The sequence below is a fragment of the Elgaria multicarinata genome, chromosome 4 (genome assembly GCF_023053635.1).
Source record: "Elgaria multicarinata webbii isolate HBS135686 ecotype San Diego chromosome 4, rElgMul1.1.pri, whole genome shotgun sequence".
Classification (NCBI taxonomy): domain Eukaryota; kingdom Metazoa; phylum Chordata; class Lepidosauria; order Squamata; family Anguidae; genus Elgaria; species Elgaria multicarinata.
In genome coordinates, this window is record NC_086174.1 from 118,064,740 (window position 1) to 118,080,345 (window position 15,606).

Sequence of the window (15,606 nt, forward strand, 5' to 3'; positions counted from 1 at the left end):
ATAACAGCCTCTTACAGCATGGCAAATCACTTTCTAAGTAGAACCAAGTTTCAAAAGCTGTTTATGATATGGAGTAGCAGTCTGCTGCTCAATAATAATAATAATAATAATAATAATAATAATAATAATAATAATAATAATAATAATTCAAAGCAGTTTAGATCCCAGCCACTGTCTCCAATTGTACACTGTGGTTTCCAAAATGGATCACATTATGTGCATTTAGGATTGATGTTATAGAAATACCAGATATAATTCATAGTTGTTACTTTGTAGATTCTTGTAACAAAGACTTTACTAAATCTTGTAGGATTCCATCCAGTGGCTATTAACCACTTGGTTTGTCATATAAGCTAGAGATCTGTTTGATTTTAAAGAGATAGTCTGGTGTAGTTAATAGGAACACGGGACATTGACTACAGCAGACCTTTTCAGCTGTGTGCACATTTGGCAATTCAAGAAACTATCATGGGCACCACCACAAAATGGCTGTCATAGGAGGACAATTAAACTGCCAAAAAGACTGAGTACAAGGTAGAGTGCACACTAAACAGCTTCTTTGAACCCAGTGTTTTCAGCACCAAGAAAAACGTATTTTCTAGCAATCCCAGTTTAGTTTTGTTTAAGTGGGTGGGGCATGGTGCCTTGGTGGGTACCAAAAAGGTGTTCATGGACAGCAGTTTGCCTACCCCTAGACAATGAATATCACTGGGTGGCCTTCATCAAGACACTCTCTCAGTCTAATCTACTACACAGAGTTGTTGTGTAAATAAAATAGAGTAACAATATGTATTTCATTCTGAACATCTTGGAAGAACCATGTGATATATTATTTATTAATTTAATTCAGCATTTTAAAGGGTTGTGCTCAATTGTAAAGGAAGAACAAAATGTTATACAACTTGGCAAAAAATAATAATTAGAATTTTAGTTTTATGTTTGAAAGTACATATTTATGATAAGCATCATACAGCAGTTGCATCCAACTCCCAAATACATACACAGGAGAAGCAGCACACAGTACCTGAACATCTGTATGAGTCCCAAAAAGCAAAAATTAGTGTGACAAAATACCCAAGGGATGTGCAGTATTTTAAGCAGTTAGATGAAGTTAAAGAAAGGACAAACATACTTGAATACAGCCCTATTCTCATTTGCATAACAGAATTCAAACAATACAAACTGAAGTTCAGCACTCTTAAGAGTTACTATCTCTCCAGAATACCTTTCCTGGATCAAGAAGAGAAAGACAGCCAGTTCCCCAATCTGACATTCCTCTCAACTTCCATCCCTTACAATATAAAATTCGCTGGTTTAACTATTGTGATTGAATGAAACAATGTAATTCCAAAAACACTGGAGCAGAATTTCCAACTTTGCTTGACCTTGCTTAATGTTTTCATAAGGCTGCAGTTTACACCGAAGTCAACACCTCTTCTTGAAAGGCAACCCAAATACATGTATCTCAAAGTAAACATTTATTTTACGTGTATTTAGGCCACGCACAGATGCAGGACAAATTCTTCACATTTTTAGCCTTCCCCTAAAGCACGCACGCCATGACTTATGTACAGCAGTAGGTTTATAATGATTCCTGAACTTAAGGTGCATAGGCAGATGAAGCCTTACGCTGGAAAGAGAACAGCTTATAAATTTGCTCATAAAATGACATGGCAAAAATGCCTTTTTATGTTATCAAAGTCTTTTCACAACATAAAGAAGTTTAAAATAATGTGTAAACTTGGACTTCAAAACCGATAAAATAACCCTGCCACCCTAAATCAAATGTATTTCCAGTATATATTCTTCCAAAAAGATCCCCCAATTTTAAAATAAAATTCAAATATATATATACACATTTATAACTTAAGTGTTGTTTGCTGTAATTTCTTCATGCAAGAGATGTGACCTTCTTAGAGAGGCCTTTCTGAAAATGCAGTAAAGCTCTTCACTCGTGCAAAGAACAAAGGGGTGTACATCTTGTCAATGTCAAAAGAAGAGACAGCAGTCTCACCAGTAGACCTACAAAAGACATTACAGAAATTAATTAGACCTGCTCAATATCTTACCTAGATGGAGAGGGTTTGATTAAATTATTTCTAGTACTCTCTCATCATATAGACTCAGAAGAACAACTATCTAAGGTCAACGAAAAAGCAAAAAAGAAAAAGCCCTAACTACACTATCCACCCACGCACCCCCAATGTCCTTGGACTCACCCTGTCCCGGCTCCTTCCCTCTGCTGACCCCTGGTACTCACAGGGAGGAGGGAAGAAACCAGGATGGGTGCCCACACCACCAGCAGTCCTTGAGATCGTCCCAGGATTGCAGGAAAAGCCGGGGGGAGGGGGAGAAGTGTCTGCAGATATCCCGGGGAAATGGAGGGATCGTCCCTACCTGCTCCCGAAATCCCCTGTGTGTCAGGTGGATGCACAGGGACAATCCCTGGGATAAAGACTGGTGTAAACATGCCCATTGAATTTTCATTTCCGTTTCATTTTTTTAATGCAGACTAATATTGGATCTTAGGAAACACAATCAATGCTCAACTGTGTTTATCTGTGAAGAAGCAAAGCTGTCTGGCAAGCACAAGATTTGAACTGGGACTCTCAGCTCAAACTCAAGTATATTATGTAGATCCATCCAGTGTCACATGAGCAGACTTCTGCTTGTGTGATGGGACTTCCTCCTCTCCTCCACCCCCACTACAGCCCCTTTCTGCTCCAAAGGATTTGGAGTTCATACTCCAAATTAAAACTATCTATTTGTGGTGGCTGTGAGATATTTCGGGTGTAGGTACAGGAACTATAAGGATTAGTGGAGAGCAATTAGGTGCTTTACTTCTTGAATAAAGCTCATCTCAAAAATATTACAGAACTGTTGAAGCTTCAACCACTCAAGCCAGCCTTTCCTCTAATACGGTTCATCTAGAATCTCAAAGTAAGTAGCATGTGGGGTCACCCAAGCAGGCTGTGGGCTGTGACAGAAAGTATTACTAAGGCCAAAAAAACATTCTTTCAAAGCAGAGCTAAGGATCCCATTTATCCCAATGAAATGCTATTCCTGTTTTTCTGTTTGTTATTTTTTAAAAAAAACTTACTTGTAAGTAATATGACAAGAGTGATGAATCCAAACAAGTTTGTTGAATCTCTGCCGGCCACTTGAACACAGCTGTAGCCCTACATGAAAGCTGTGTTCAGTCTCTTGCACAGGGACACGACAGAAATATCTGTACTTGTGGTAATCAATTGGTTTCTAAATAATAAACAGAAACAGGATAGGGCTATCAAGAATATGCAGTAGTAGAGATTATTACCAAATCTTTAAATCAGGATTAGAACACAAAATAAATTACATTGCTTATATAATTTAATTTGTGCAATACATAGGTTCTAGATCAGTCACAATATAATAAAAACAATAAATGTTCTCTTCCCTCTTATTGTTTTATTATGATTTTATTAGAATGTAAGCCTATGTGGCAGGGTGTTGCTTTATTCTTTTACTATGTACAGAACCATGTACAATGATGGTGCTAAATAAATAAATAATAAACCAATCAAAATATGACAAGCATATTGTGAGGAATTATAAGCAACAAGGATTTTCTGGGTCAAAAATTAGTACCTAATCAAGTTGTGACAAATTTGTAACATTTGTTGAAAGAGAGAATAAACATGCCAAATCTAAAAACCAAACTTCCAATAGAAATATTGGTATTAAAAACAAACCAATGGAAAGCTAGAAGGGGGAAAACAGAAGAAGAAAAGTTCTTCTGCCACCTCAACCACCTCCAGCTTATCCCCTAGTACTCATTTTCGATTCCCCCTCAACTTCTACCCTTCCTTCCACCCCCTGCCTTCTTCTTCTCCCCCTCAATCCCAGTCTTCCTCACTTCCTTGCCTTATAAGGTCAAGGTAAAAAAAAAAGGGGGGGACACCTATAAATAAATAAATATTCCTCTCCCTACACCGGAGAAGCAGGAAATAGAGAAGTTACAAGGCATGATCCAAAGATATCTGCAGAAACTATGGGCATGTCTATACCAGGGGAGGGAGCAGGGAGTTTCTCACGATAAGATCCTCCTCCTGGGTTCACACGTCCAGGGATAAAGCAAGACATCATGGCTGCCATTGAAAGAAAAAAAAAAGGCAGGAGCTGGAGCAGACTTGCGCTCCAGTGAAAAGTAAGTAGCAAAAAGAAAAAGAAAAAGAAAAAAAAAGCCCTAACCCCACTCCCCACCCCCGATGTCCTTGGACTCCCCCTGCCCAGGCTCCTTCCCTCTGCTGACCCCCGCTAATCACAGGGAGGAGGGAAGAAGCCGGGGTGGGTGCCCACACCACCCGCGGTCCTTGGGATCGTCCCGGGACCGTGGGAAAAACTGGGCTAAAAGTGTCTGAAGAGATCCCAGGGAAATGGAGGGATTGTCCCTACCTGCTCCCGGGATGATCTCTGGGATAAACACTAGTGTAGACATGCCCATAGTATCTGGCCATTCCATGGATGTATAGTGGACTTTTCTTCATGCATCTTCCTTCAAAAGACGCTCCAGATGCTTTTTAGTCCCCTCTACAGTTAAAAAATGGAATTATACCAGAAGGTAGTTTCCTTTTAAGAAATAATCAAAACTTTTAATATTTAAGGGTGATTTGAAAAAGTAATTGGAGGGCTTATGTTATGCTTCAAAAAATTATGAAGACATTTTGCTCAAGAGAGAGCCATACAAAGCACTTACTACTTCCTTGCTGTGTAAACCAATGTCTCAGTTCTCTAGCACTTTCTTTCATATTTACCTCTTCCTTCTTCTTTGTCATTACAGCAAATACTTTGGTTTGATTGTCCGTATCCTGGGAAAGGCGATAATGACCAAGCAGGATTGCATCAGTTCTAAGGTTTAGAAGGAAAAGACTCCATTAAAATATACTCCTTCAAGAGTTGAAAGTACTTTAAATCTTTGGGATGGATCCAGACTGAGTCATACTTATAAACTTATTGAAATCAGTAAGACAAGTTCATCATGACTAACGTAAATCCCATTGGCTACAATTGGTCTACTGAAAGTACAAATAAGTCTGGATCCAACACACTGTTGTCCTTTAATTAATGATAAATGCAGGTTGCTTACCTGTAACTGTAGTTCTTCGAGTGGTCATCTATGCATTCACACATATGGGCTTTGCGCCTGCGCAGAGACCAGACCGGAACCTTCTCTAGCTAAGTGGAACGTTTTTGGCGGGAACCCCTCCCCCACGCTACCGCGCATGTCCATGGGGTTCCCGCCCTTACCTCAGTTTACAGGAGTCCGACGTTGTGCCCCCATAAACATGAGAGTAAATAAAATAAGGTACATTCCACAATAAAACAGTGTCATTTGTAAGTCTCACACCACCAAGTGGGGATGGTGGGTGGGTTGTGTGAATGCATAGATGACCACTCGAAGAACTACAGTTACAGGTAAGCAACCTGCATTTCTTCTTCGTGGTCTCTATGCATCACACATATGGGCGAGTAGCAAGCTGACATACCTTTGGAGGTGGGTTGGTGCATCATCTGAAGATCTCTGAAAGCACTGTCCTCCCAAATGAGCAGTCCTGCCTCGCACGGGTGTCCAAACTGTAGTGCTTGACAAACGTGGATGGAGTGGACCACGTTGCGGCTCTACAGACTTCAGTCAGTGGAACACCTCTGGTGAAAGCCACCGACGTTGAAACAGCTCTGGTAGAATGAGCTGTTACAGGTTTCACTAACTCTAATTTAGCAATAGAGTAGGCCAATTCTATTGTCTCCACTATCCAGCGTGAAAGTCGTTGGCAGGAGACAGGGAGTCCCTTAGAAGGCTCACCATAACAAATAAACAGTTGCTTTGTTTTTCTAAATGTCTCTGTCCTGTCTTTATAAAAAGCAAGAGCCCTTCTTACATCGAGAGTATGCAAGGAAGACTCAAGAGGTGTAGATGGATTGGGAAAGAAAGCAGGCAAAGTAATGTGCTGGGACAGATGAAAAGGTGACACTACCTTAGGTAGGAAGGCTGGGTCCGTGCGTAGCACAACCTTGTCCTTATGAAAAATAGTATACGGGATATCTATCCTAAGAGCTTTAAGCTCACTTGCACGTCTTGCCGATGTAATGGCTACTAAAAAGACAGTCTTTAAAGTAAGCAGCCTAAGGTCTGTCGACACCATGGGCTCGAAGGGCTTGCGTGTCAATGCTTGCAGCACAACTGACAGGCTCCAAGGCGGCACGATAGTCTTCACAGTCGGTATCGTGTTCTTCAGACCTTTCAGAAATTTCTTGGTTGTTGGATGGGTAAAAGGTGTAAAACCATCCACACCCCGGTGAAAAGATGTAATCGCAGCAAGGTGAACCCTGATGGATGCGAGCTTAAGTCCCTGCTGGAAAAGTGTCAATAAATAATTAAGGATGAAGGGTAAGTGGCAAGATTCTGGTGTTTGATCTTGTACTGAAGCAAAGTTCCGAAATCTTTGCCACTTTGCTGCATAAATTTTCCTAGTGGAAGGCTTTAGTGCTGCCAATATAATGTGATCCACAGTCAAAGTTCTAGTTGCAGAGGAGGAGTGGTTGTTATCCTCCATGCAGTCATCTTGAGGGTCGACAGATCTGCGTGTCGAACCCTGCCCTGGTGTCGAGACAGTAGCTTCGGTGTCGACGGGAGCCTGATGTAATCCCCTCTCGATAACCGAAGAGCGTGTGAGAACCACGTCTGTCGAGGCCACCACGGCGTGATCAGGATGCAATCGGAGTTGTCCATCTGGATCTTGGCTATCACTCTTGTCAAAAGTGGAAAGGGAGGAAACATGTACAGGAGATTCCCTCTCCAAGTCCTGGTGAAAGCGTCTCCTAGAGAGCGCCTTCCTTTTCCTGCCCTGCTGCAAAACTTGGCGCAGACTGCGTTGTCCTCGGTAGCGAAGACATCGACAACAGGGCGGCCCCAGTACCGAAAAAGGCTTTCCCGCACTTCGACGTCGAGCTCCCACTCGTGGTCGACATGGAAGGATCTGCTGAGAGAGTCCGCAGTGACGTTTTCCTTGCCGGCTACATGGATCGCAGTCAGGTAAGTCCTTCTCTTTATGCACCAGTTCCATATCCTGAGTGCAGAACGGTTCAGGGGGTGTGATCTTGTTCCACCCTGCCTGTTGATGTATGCCACTACAGTAGTATTGTCTGTCGCGATCAAGACATTCTTGCCCTCGATCATCTGTGCAAATGCTTTTACTGCATTTTCTACTGCCAGGAGTTCGAGATGGTTGATGTGATGCTCCCTCTGTGATCGAGGCCAACGACCCTGAGAGGTTAAAGAGCTGCAATGGGCTCCCCATCCTTCTAAAGATGCATCCGTCGTGATCGTTACCGAAGGCGCGTCTTGTTGGAATGGAACGCCTTCGAGAAGAGTCGACATCGAGAACCACCATCTCAGGGATGCCCTCACCTGCTTCGGTATCGAAAGGTAAGTTCGTCGGGCATTGAGCCTGAGATCGAAAGTCCTTAAAAACCAGGCCTGCAATACCCTCATTCTGAGCCTTGCAAACCTGATGACCGCCGTAGTAGCTGCCATCAATCCTAACAGTCTCTGAATTGTCCATGCCGAAACCTTCCGGCGGCTCTCGGTATCGATGGCTAACTGCTGTAAGGTGTTCGCCCTGGTTGACGGTAAGTATGCCCTCCCGTCTCGAGAGGATAGGGTTACCCCTATGAAGTCCAATCTCTGCTGCGGAGTCAAAATGGACTTTTCGTGGTTGACCCACAGCCCCAACGAGTCCAACAGGTTGAGGGTGGTTAGTATATCCGACTGGAGCGCCTCGCTGCTGTCCGCTACGAGAAGCCAATCGTCCAGGTACGGATACACGTAAATGCCTTTCTGCCTTAGGTGAGCACATACCACCGCCATAACCTTCGTGAAGACCCTCGGCGCCGTGGCCAATCCGAACGGAAGAACGGTGAACTGGTACTGGGACGCTCCGATCGAAAACCGAAGGTAAGCTTGATGCGACTTCCTGATGGAAATGTGGAAGTACGCATCCTTCAGATCCACCACTGCAAACCAAACTCCTTTCTGTAGAAGCTGCAGAATTGAAGTAACCGTTGTCATACGGAACTTCCTCGGGGTGATGAACTTGTTCAGCTGTCTTAAGTCCATGATCGGTCGAAGACCTCCATCTTTCTTCGGGACCGTGAAGTAACGAGAGAAAAATCCCTGATTGAGTTCCTCTGCAGGTACGGGAGAGATGGCTCCCTTCGATAGTAAGGTCTGTACCTCGAGCAGCAGAGGAGGGGATGGAGTCGTTGCTTTCACGCCGGAAAAAGGAGGGAGGGCATCGAGCTCGATGGCATAGCCCGAGTTGATGATAGTGAGCACCCAGGAGTCTGTTGTTATTAACTCCCATTGATGGTAATGGGGTGCTAGGCGGTTCGCAAAAGGGGGTGGATCTGGAGCCGAGGAGTCAAACCCGCTGCTTCTTAGAGAAGTCGGGCTGACGCTTTTCCTGTTGGAAACGGCTCTGATAAGGCCGCTTCCTTTGAAGTTGTTGCTGCTGCTGCCTTGGTTGCTGGTATTGGGGCCGTTGTTGTTGTGGAGGAGGTCTTATCCATCTCTTCTGTCGGTATTGAGTCTGTGGAGGAGGAGCAGTAAACCCCATCTTTTTGGCTGTTGTTCTCGCCTTGTAGATAGAGTCCAGCGTCTCGTCGGTCTTTGTATTAAATAGACCTTCGCCATCGAATGGCATGCTCTCTATCCTCCCTTTCGTTTCTTGAGTAAGATTGGCTGATCTGAGCCAAGCGTGCCTCCTCAAAGAAATGGCCCCCATCATCGACTTTGAGTGGCAATCCACCTGATGTCGAGCGGTAGACAATTGCTGCCTTGCTATGGCTGTCGCTTCATTCTGGAATACTCTTGCGAGCTCCTTCTTATCCTCCGGAAGATGTTCGCATAGAGAACCCATCTTTTCCCAAAGGAAAATCTGATATCTCGCCATAGTTGCCTCGTACACCGATGCTCTGATGCCCAAAGATGAGGACGAGTAAACTCTCCTGCCAGTTTGGTCCAATTTCCTCCCCTCTCTATCGACAGGTGCAGAATGAGTCTTTTGTGACTGTCCCTGTGCCGATTCCACTACAATGGAATTCGGCTTAGGATGTTGAAGCAAAAATTGTGCATCCTCTTCCTTAACTTTATAGAGTGTCTCCAATCTCTTTGATGTTGCCTGTGTCACTGCAGGGGTTTTCCATGACAGTTGAGCCGTTTGTTTCAAGGCTTGAGGAACAGGAATGGCCAAACGTTGGTTCGTTGTCGACTGAAAGACATCATAAATTGGGTCGACTACCGATTCATCTGTTTCCTGTATGTCAAGTCCCAATGCTCTGGACATCCTAAGCATATGGTCCGAAAAACGAACCATATCGTCCGAAGGAGAGGACGGGTCTGTATCATCGATTGCATCGTCAGGTGAAGGGGCAGCTGGAGCAACTGAATGTTCAGATTCAGAATCGGAAGGATAGTTATCCTCTGGTGAGGATAACGTCACCACTTGCAGACCATGTTGTTCATCTTGCGGTAGCACAGTAGCGGATGCAGCAGATGGTATTGCTTGCTGTGCACGGTGTCGAGGCGTCGATACCGTCGACATTAACTGAGCGGATGGAGAAGGCAGAGGCAACTGGCAGACTCTTGTTGTTGGAGGAGGTTGTGCATAATAACCTTCCTGCTGGTAGTAACCTTGATCCCCTTGAAAATATTGTTGAGGACGGTATCTTTCCCAGTCATAATATCTAGGCTGGGAATCAGAGTACTGCGATGCTCTGTCCCAATCTGTTCTTGAGGTCCGTCTTGGGGAAGGCTGTACGAGTTCTTGCGGCCTCATAGGTTGCCGAGCGGACGTTACCGACACTGAATCCCGAATTTCACCCTCTGATAAACTTGGAGGACATGTCGGTATCATGGCCGTCGGTACTGACATAGATCTCGGTACCGAAGGTGACCTCGGTATCGAAGTGGTCGGTACGGCAGGAGGCGTGGAATGGCTCTTGGCCGATTCCCGATGTCGAGGTGACGGTACGGTGGATTTCTCCACATCCCTCTTTTTCTTCTTCTTCTTTTTCTTCTCCGGCTCAGAAGAAGATATCAGAGTTCTGGCTGTTTTAGGGATTGTCTTAGCCATAGAACTCGATAAAGACCGACCAGGCGTGAGGGGTATCTCAGCCCTATTTGCTCTGGTCTGCACTTCAGTGCTATGGTCTGACGGTTTCTCCGCAACAGTCTTTGTAACTGCCGTTTTACGGGCAACAGACTTATGAACCGCCGTTCTTTCCATTGAAGGGGCCTCTGTGGCCTTGAGAGCCTTCTCCCAAAGTACGGAGCGGAGTCGGTCTGCTCGGTGTTTTCTGGTTTGTTTGGTAAAAGACATACAATGGTGGCAGGTCTCTACCACATGTCCCTCTCCCAAACAGATAATGCACAAAGAATGGCCGTCAGACGGAGGGAGCTTAGCTCCACATTTGACGCACTTTCTAAATGGTGCTTTGATTGCCATAAAGGCCTCACACGACCGAAGTCGCTGAGGAGAAATCTAACTACAAAAAACTTTTTTTTTTTTTTTTTTTATATAGATCAAGAGAGAAAAAAGGGACGAAAAAGAAGAAAGCTGAAGAAAAGGTAAGCTAGAAAAGTATTTTAAACAGATCTACAGAGAAAACGCTAGAGGTAAAGTTATTCGGTCTAGGCACAACGGCGGACGACGAAGAACTGAGGTAAGGGCGGGAACCCCATGGACATGCGCGGTAGCGTGGGGGAGGGGTTCCCGCCAAAAACGTTCCACTTAGCTAGAGAAGGTTCCGGTCTGGTCTCTGCGCAGGCGCAAAGCCCATATGTGTGATGCATAGAGACCACGAAGAAGAACTTGGGTTTGCAACCTTTAAGCCACTTGATTAATTTGCATTTTAGTTTATGCCTGGAAACTTTAAATACTAATGGCTCAGTAGTTTATTCTTCGCACCTAGCTTTAAAACTTGAACTTATAGAATCATAGAATAGTCGAGTTGGAAGAGGTCTATAAAGCCATCAAATCCAATCCCCTGCTCACTGCAGGAATCCACCCTAAAGCATACCTGACAGATGGTTGTCCAGCTGCCTCTTGAATGCCTCTAATGTGGGAGAGCCCACAACCTCCCTATGTAACTGATTCCATTGTCATACTGTTTTTCCTGATGTCCAGCTGGAATCTGGTTTCCTGTAACTTGAGCCCATTATTCCGTGTCTTGCATTCTGGGATGATCGAGAAGTGGTAGGTACAAATACAAAAGAGCACCTTTTATCAGCTCAGGCTGATATACCAGCTGCGCCCTTATCTGGACAGAGATAGCTTAGCTACAGTTATCCATGCTCTGATAACCTCTCGTTTGGATTACTGCAATGCGTTATACGTGGGGCTGCCTTTGAAAACGGTCCGGAAACTTCAACTGGTGCAAAACAGGGCAGCACGCTTACTAACAGGGACTGGCCGACGAGACCACATTACGCCAGTCCTTTTCCAGCTTCATTGGCTGCCAGTCCAGGTCCGGGCCCGATTCAAAGTGCTGGTATTGACATTTAAAGCCCTAAACGGCTTGGGGCCAGGTTATCTGACGGAACGCCTCCTCCCATATGTACCTGCCCGGACCCTAAGGTCATCTTCAGGGGTCCTTCTCCGTGAGCCCCTGCCAAAGGAAGTGAGGCAGGTGGCTACCAGGAGGAGGGCCTTCTCTGCTGTGGCACCCCGGCTGTGGAATGAGCTCCCTAAGGAGGTTCGCTTGGCACCTACATTATATGCTTTTAGACGCCAGGTGAAGACCTTTTTATTCTCCCAACATTTTAACAATCTATAAATTTTAAATAACATGGTTTTAAATTTGTAATTTTGCATTGCTGCTGTTTTTATCTGGTTGAGCTTTTATATTGTATTTTATATTATGGTTTTATACTGTTGTTTTATACTTTGAATGGTTTTAATTTTTGTGAACCGCCCAGAGAGCTCCGGCTATTGGGCGGTATAGAAATGTAATAAATAAATAAATAAAATAAATACATGAAGCCTTAATTATACTCACCTTGTGTTTTTAGTTCGTAAACGAGGAACAATAGACTGAGGTTCTTCTGGAGTTGTTAGCATCATTACATGGCCATCAGGGAAGAATCTCAGGTACCTACAAAATTAAGCAACATTAACCAGGGGAGAACAGTCCACCTGTTTTTAATGGCGCTGTTCACAACCAACCAAAAAACCAACCCATCCCACAAAAAACTGTTTGCAACATTATGATTATATGAGAATGATTGTACCTGTAATAGTCCACTTGGTGCCATGCCCTATAGAAGCCATCAAGAGATTGTTCTCCTTGACGTATGTATGTTGTCTTGCTGATATACACACCTATAAATTATGGAGTAGAAAGCATATATAATCACCCGTAAACTTATGAACAATGGCCCTTTGAGTTTTTAGTTAATGCTTATCAAGTGAAGATGTTTTAAATATTCAATTATATACATTCATCTAAAAAACTGAAAATCACAGGATTTCTAATACAGACGTTGCACAATGAACTTCAGTTTTTCCTGTACTATTAATTTACATGCTACAATTCTAACCACACTGTAATTCAGCTGTACCCTGACAACACTGAAAAAAGTTAAGAAAATATTTGTGTCAATCTTCCACAATTCCATGTAGTCCTTAACCATGATGTGTGAACTGCCATGTGGTGCTTCAGCCCTCCCCACTCCTTAATTCAGTGAAAAGTCTATTACTTTTATTCTTACAGTTTTGGGGTCAATTCTAATCCTTTTTTGGGATAACTGAGACAACTGAAAAACATGCATAGAACCATAGAATAGCAGAGTTGGAAGGGGCCTACAAGGCCATCGAGTTCAACCCCCTGCTTAATGCAGGGGGTTAATGCAGGAATGCATGTTTTTCAGTTGTCTCTGTTATCCCAAAAAGCATCCCTGACAGATGGTTGTAAAGTTCTAGGGGTCAAAATGACTCCACCAACTCATATTTAAAATTATTAGTTACTTGTCATTGGTAAAATTCAATGTAAATCCTACTTAGAGTAGACACACTGAAACGAATGAGACTTCAGTTAATGTGTCCCATTCATTCAAACAGGTCTTCTTGAAGAACTTACATCGGATTTTACCCCATGTCTACAGATGCTTAGCCCAGAAACTATTCTGACCGTTTCATGTGAGAAAGGAGCAAGGAGGGTGAAACAAACAGTATTTTGGTCTTTTTTTCATGAGAAATAAATTACTCACTTCCCTTAATATCAGCACAAACATTATGAGGATTCAATAATACCTGATAGGCTTACAAAACTCCTTTACAAACATGAAACTTTAGAACATATTTTTTCATTAGAACTTTTGGTGTGATCCAGAAAATCTCTCCCCCCGCCTTCACGGCTATCATTTTGCATAAAATATACTAATTTGGCTTTTGGAGCATTTTGGGCCTGCATTGCTTCATCCCATATAAGAATGAGTACTCTATATGAATGTTACAGCTGATGAACAGTTAGTGCCATTAAGTGGAAGGTGACCACTAATGCAGTATATGCCACTCAAACATGCAAATCATAGCATAAAATGGTTGTGTTGCTCTTCTAAAACATCGTATTTTTTTATACTGATATACAGTATATAGGGGTGACATGGAAGCTCAAAAGCTACACCAGAAAGTAGTTCATAAATGAACACCATGTTTCCAGATAAAGTATGACAACTGACAAGTTTGCCACTAGCCACGAAATTAGCTAAGAAAAACCTGGTTCTAGGTGTTATGTTGGAAAAATCAAACAAACTAGAAATTCCCCCAGCATTCTTTACCCACAAATACAGACATGTTAACAGCAGCACTGTTATGCTGCTGTTTTATTTTTTCAAATAAAAACTGACACTAGTTACTTATTTACCCAATAAATGACAACTTTTCTCCTTTTTTCAATACATAAAGATGCATAAATATTGCAATGCAACCCCAGACAAAAAAAATCAAGCCCAAGGTAATTCATTAGCAAAAGGTGACTGAGACACCTATGACCAGGTGGTCTCTACATATTTATTTATTTATTTATTTAAGGATTTTTATGCCGCCATTCAGCCAAAAAAGGCTCTCACGGCGGCTTACAAAAGTATTTCTTGACAGTCCCTGCCCACAGGCTTACAATCTAAAAGACGTGACACAAAAGGAAAGGGGATTGGGAGGGAGGAGGAGGAGGGGGAAAAGGAAAGCAAATTCAGGCACTACAATCTTAGTTGTAAAGTTCAGCAGTTACAGTTGACAGCAGGAGGGAGGGGGCTCTCAGCTGGAGCTGGATCCAGGCACGGTGGAGAAATGCCTGGCTGCTGCTTCCTCCCTCACTGGTGGCCTCTCCCTTCCAAACGTGTTTATTATTTATTTATTAACAGCATTTGTATACCACCTCTTAACAGGTAGTTCTCTGAGTCACTTAAGGTAAATATTAAAACAAATGGTGGCCAATGGTGCCCCCCACACCAAAATAACTGACAACATTGCTGGTTTAAATGGCAATATTGTTTGAAAGCTAAGCACAGGTATGAACACCTCAAAATGTCTTCCTAGCTGATCTGGATCTAGAGTTGATCAGACTTTGGGCTGAGTCTAGAGACATAGCTAGTTGCCTGGGATGTCAAAAGAGACAACCTCAAAACTGCTAGGTCCTGCTACCAAGAAAAGGGGCAGGTGTCATCTCAGTCCTCAACACAATGACAGAAAAGCACAGCAGTAAGGTGCTTCATTTATAACTGTTTAATTTGTCTTACTCACGGAGTTGTGAAATGTTGCAATTGCACACAGGCTGCTCAGGTAACGTGTGCTGTGGCTGCGAGGTTGTGAGACATGTTACTGGTACTTCACAACACACGACTATTATACTATTTTACTGCTATGATTATGTTACATGTATGTTGTGAAGATGAGTGTACTTGTATACCCGTCTTGCCAGGTAGGCCAGTGGTCAAAACACAACCACCCAGTCGATACTTGCCAGCAAACACTGGGCTTAGCACCAGAGTCCCCTGACACAAACCACACTGGTTGAGAGCTTTAAAGTAGGGCTGTGCTTCACTCCGTTTTGGGTCATAGAATCGGGTCGGGGGGGCAGCGGAGCGATTCGCTCATTTGCGGAGCGCTCCGCGTCTTTTCGGAGCTCCTTCCGCCATTTTGGACTTTTCCCCCCCATAGGATTGCATTGGGCGAAAAATCACCTATAACTTCTTTGTTTTTAAAGCTAGATCCCTGAAACTTACTGTGCTTAGAGATTGATCATGGGGGGTAATTTGTGTTGATTTTCAGAATATTTCGTCGCACAGTTCGCTTGCAATTAATTTTTATTGGTTAAAAATGGAAGGGGGAACCTTTTTTCCCAGCGTTGATAGACAGTTTCATCTCCCAATCGTGATAAGTGATCAGCCCATGTGAAGCATCATCCAATCCCAATGATGGGGGGTGGGGGGATAAGCAAAAAGGGATACTTAGTAACTTTTCTTTCTTTGTCTTTGGGTCGGACTTTTTACAGTGTGTAGGTGAAGAAGTA

At 43.4% G+C, this 15,606-nt stretch overlaps 1 protein-coding gene across 4 annotated transcripts in view; it reads right to left on the reverse strand.

The window, feature by feature from the left end:
• Nucleotides 1-792: 792 nt before the first annotated feature.
• Nucleotides 793-15,606, reverse strand: part of FBXO9 (F-box protein 9) — a 43,301-nt gene continuing 28,487 nt past the window's right edge. For all 4 annotated transcript variants that reach the window (XM_063125080.1, XM_063125077.1, XM_063125078.1 and 1 more), the window contains 5 exons: nucleotides 12,329-12,419; nucleotides 12,097-12,192; nucleotides 4,794-4,887; nucleotides 3,101-3,255; nucleotides 793-2,022 (listed from right to left, as the gene is read on the reverse strand). In XM_063125080.1, coding sequence (XP_062981150.1) covers nucleotides 1,914-2,022; nucleotides 3,101-3,255; nucleotides 4,794-4,887; nucleotides 12,097-12,192; nucleotides 12,329-12,419 — 545 coding nt within the window. In that variant the 3' untranslated portion in view covers nucleotides 793-1,913. The remainder of the gene's footprint in view (nucleotides 2,023-3,100; nucleotides 3,256-4,793; nucleotides 4,888-12,096; nucleotides 12,193-12,328; nucleotides 12,420-15,606) is intronic.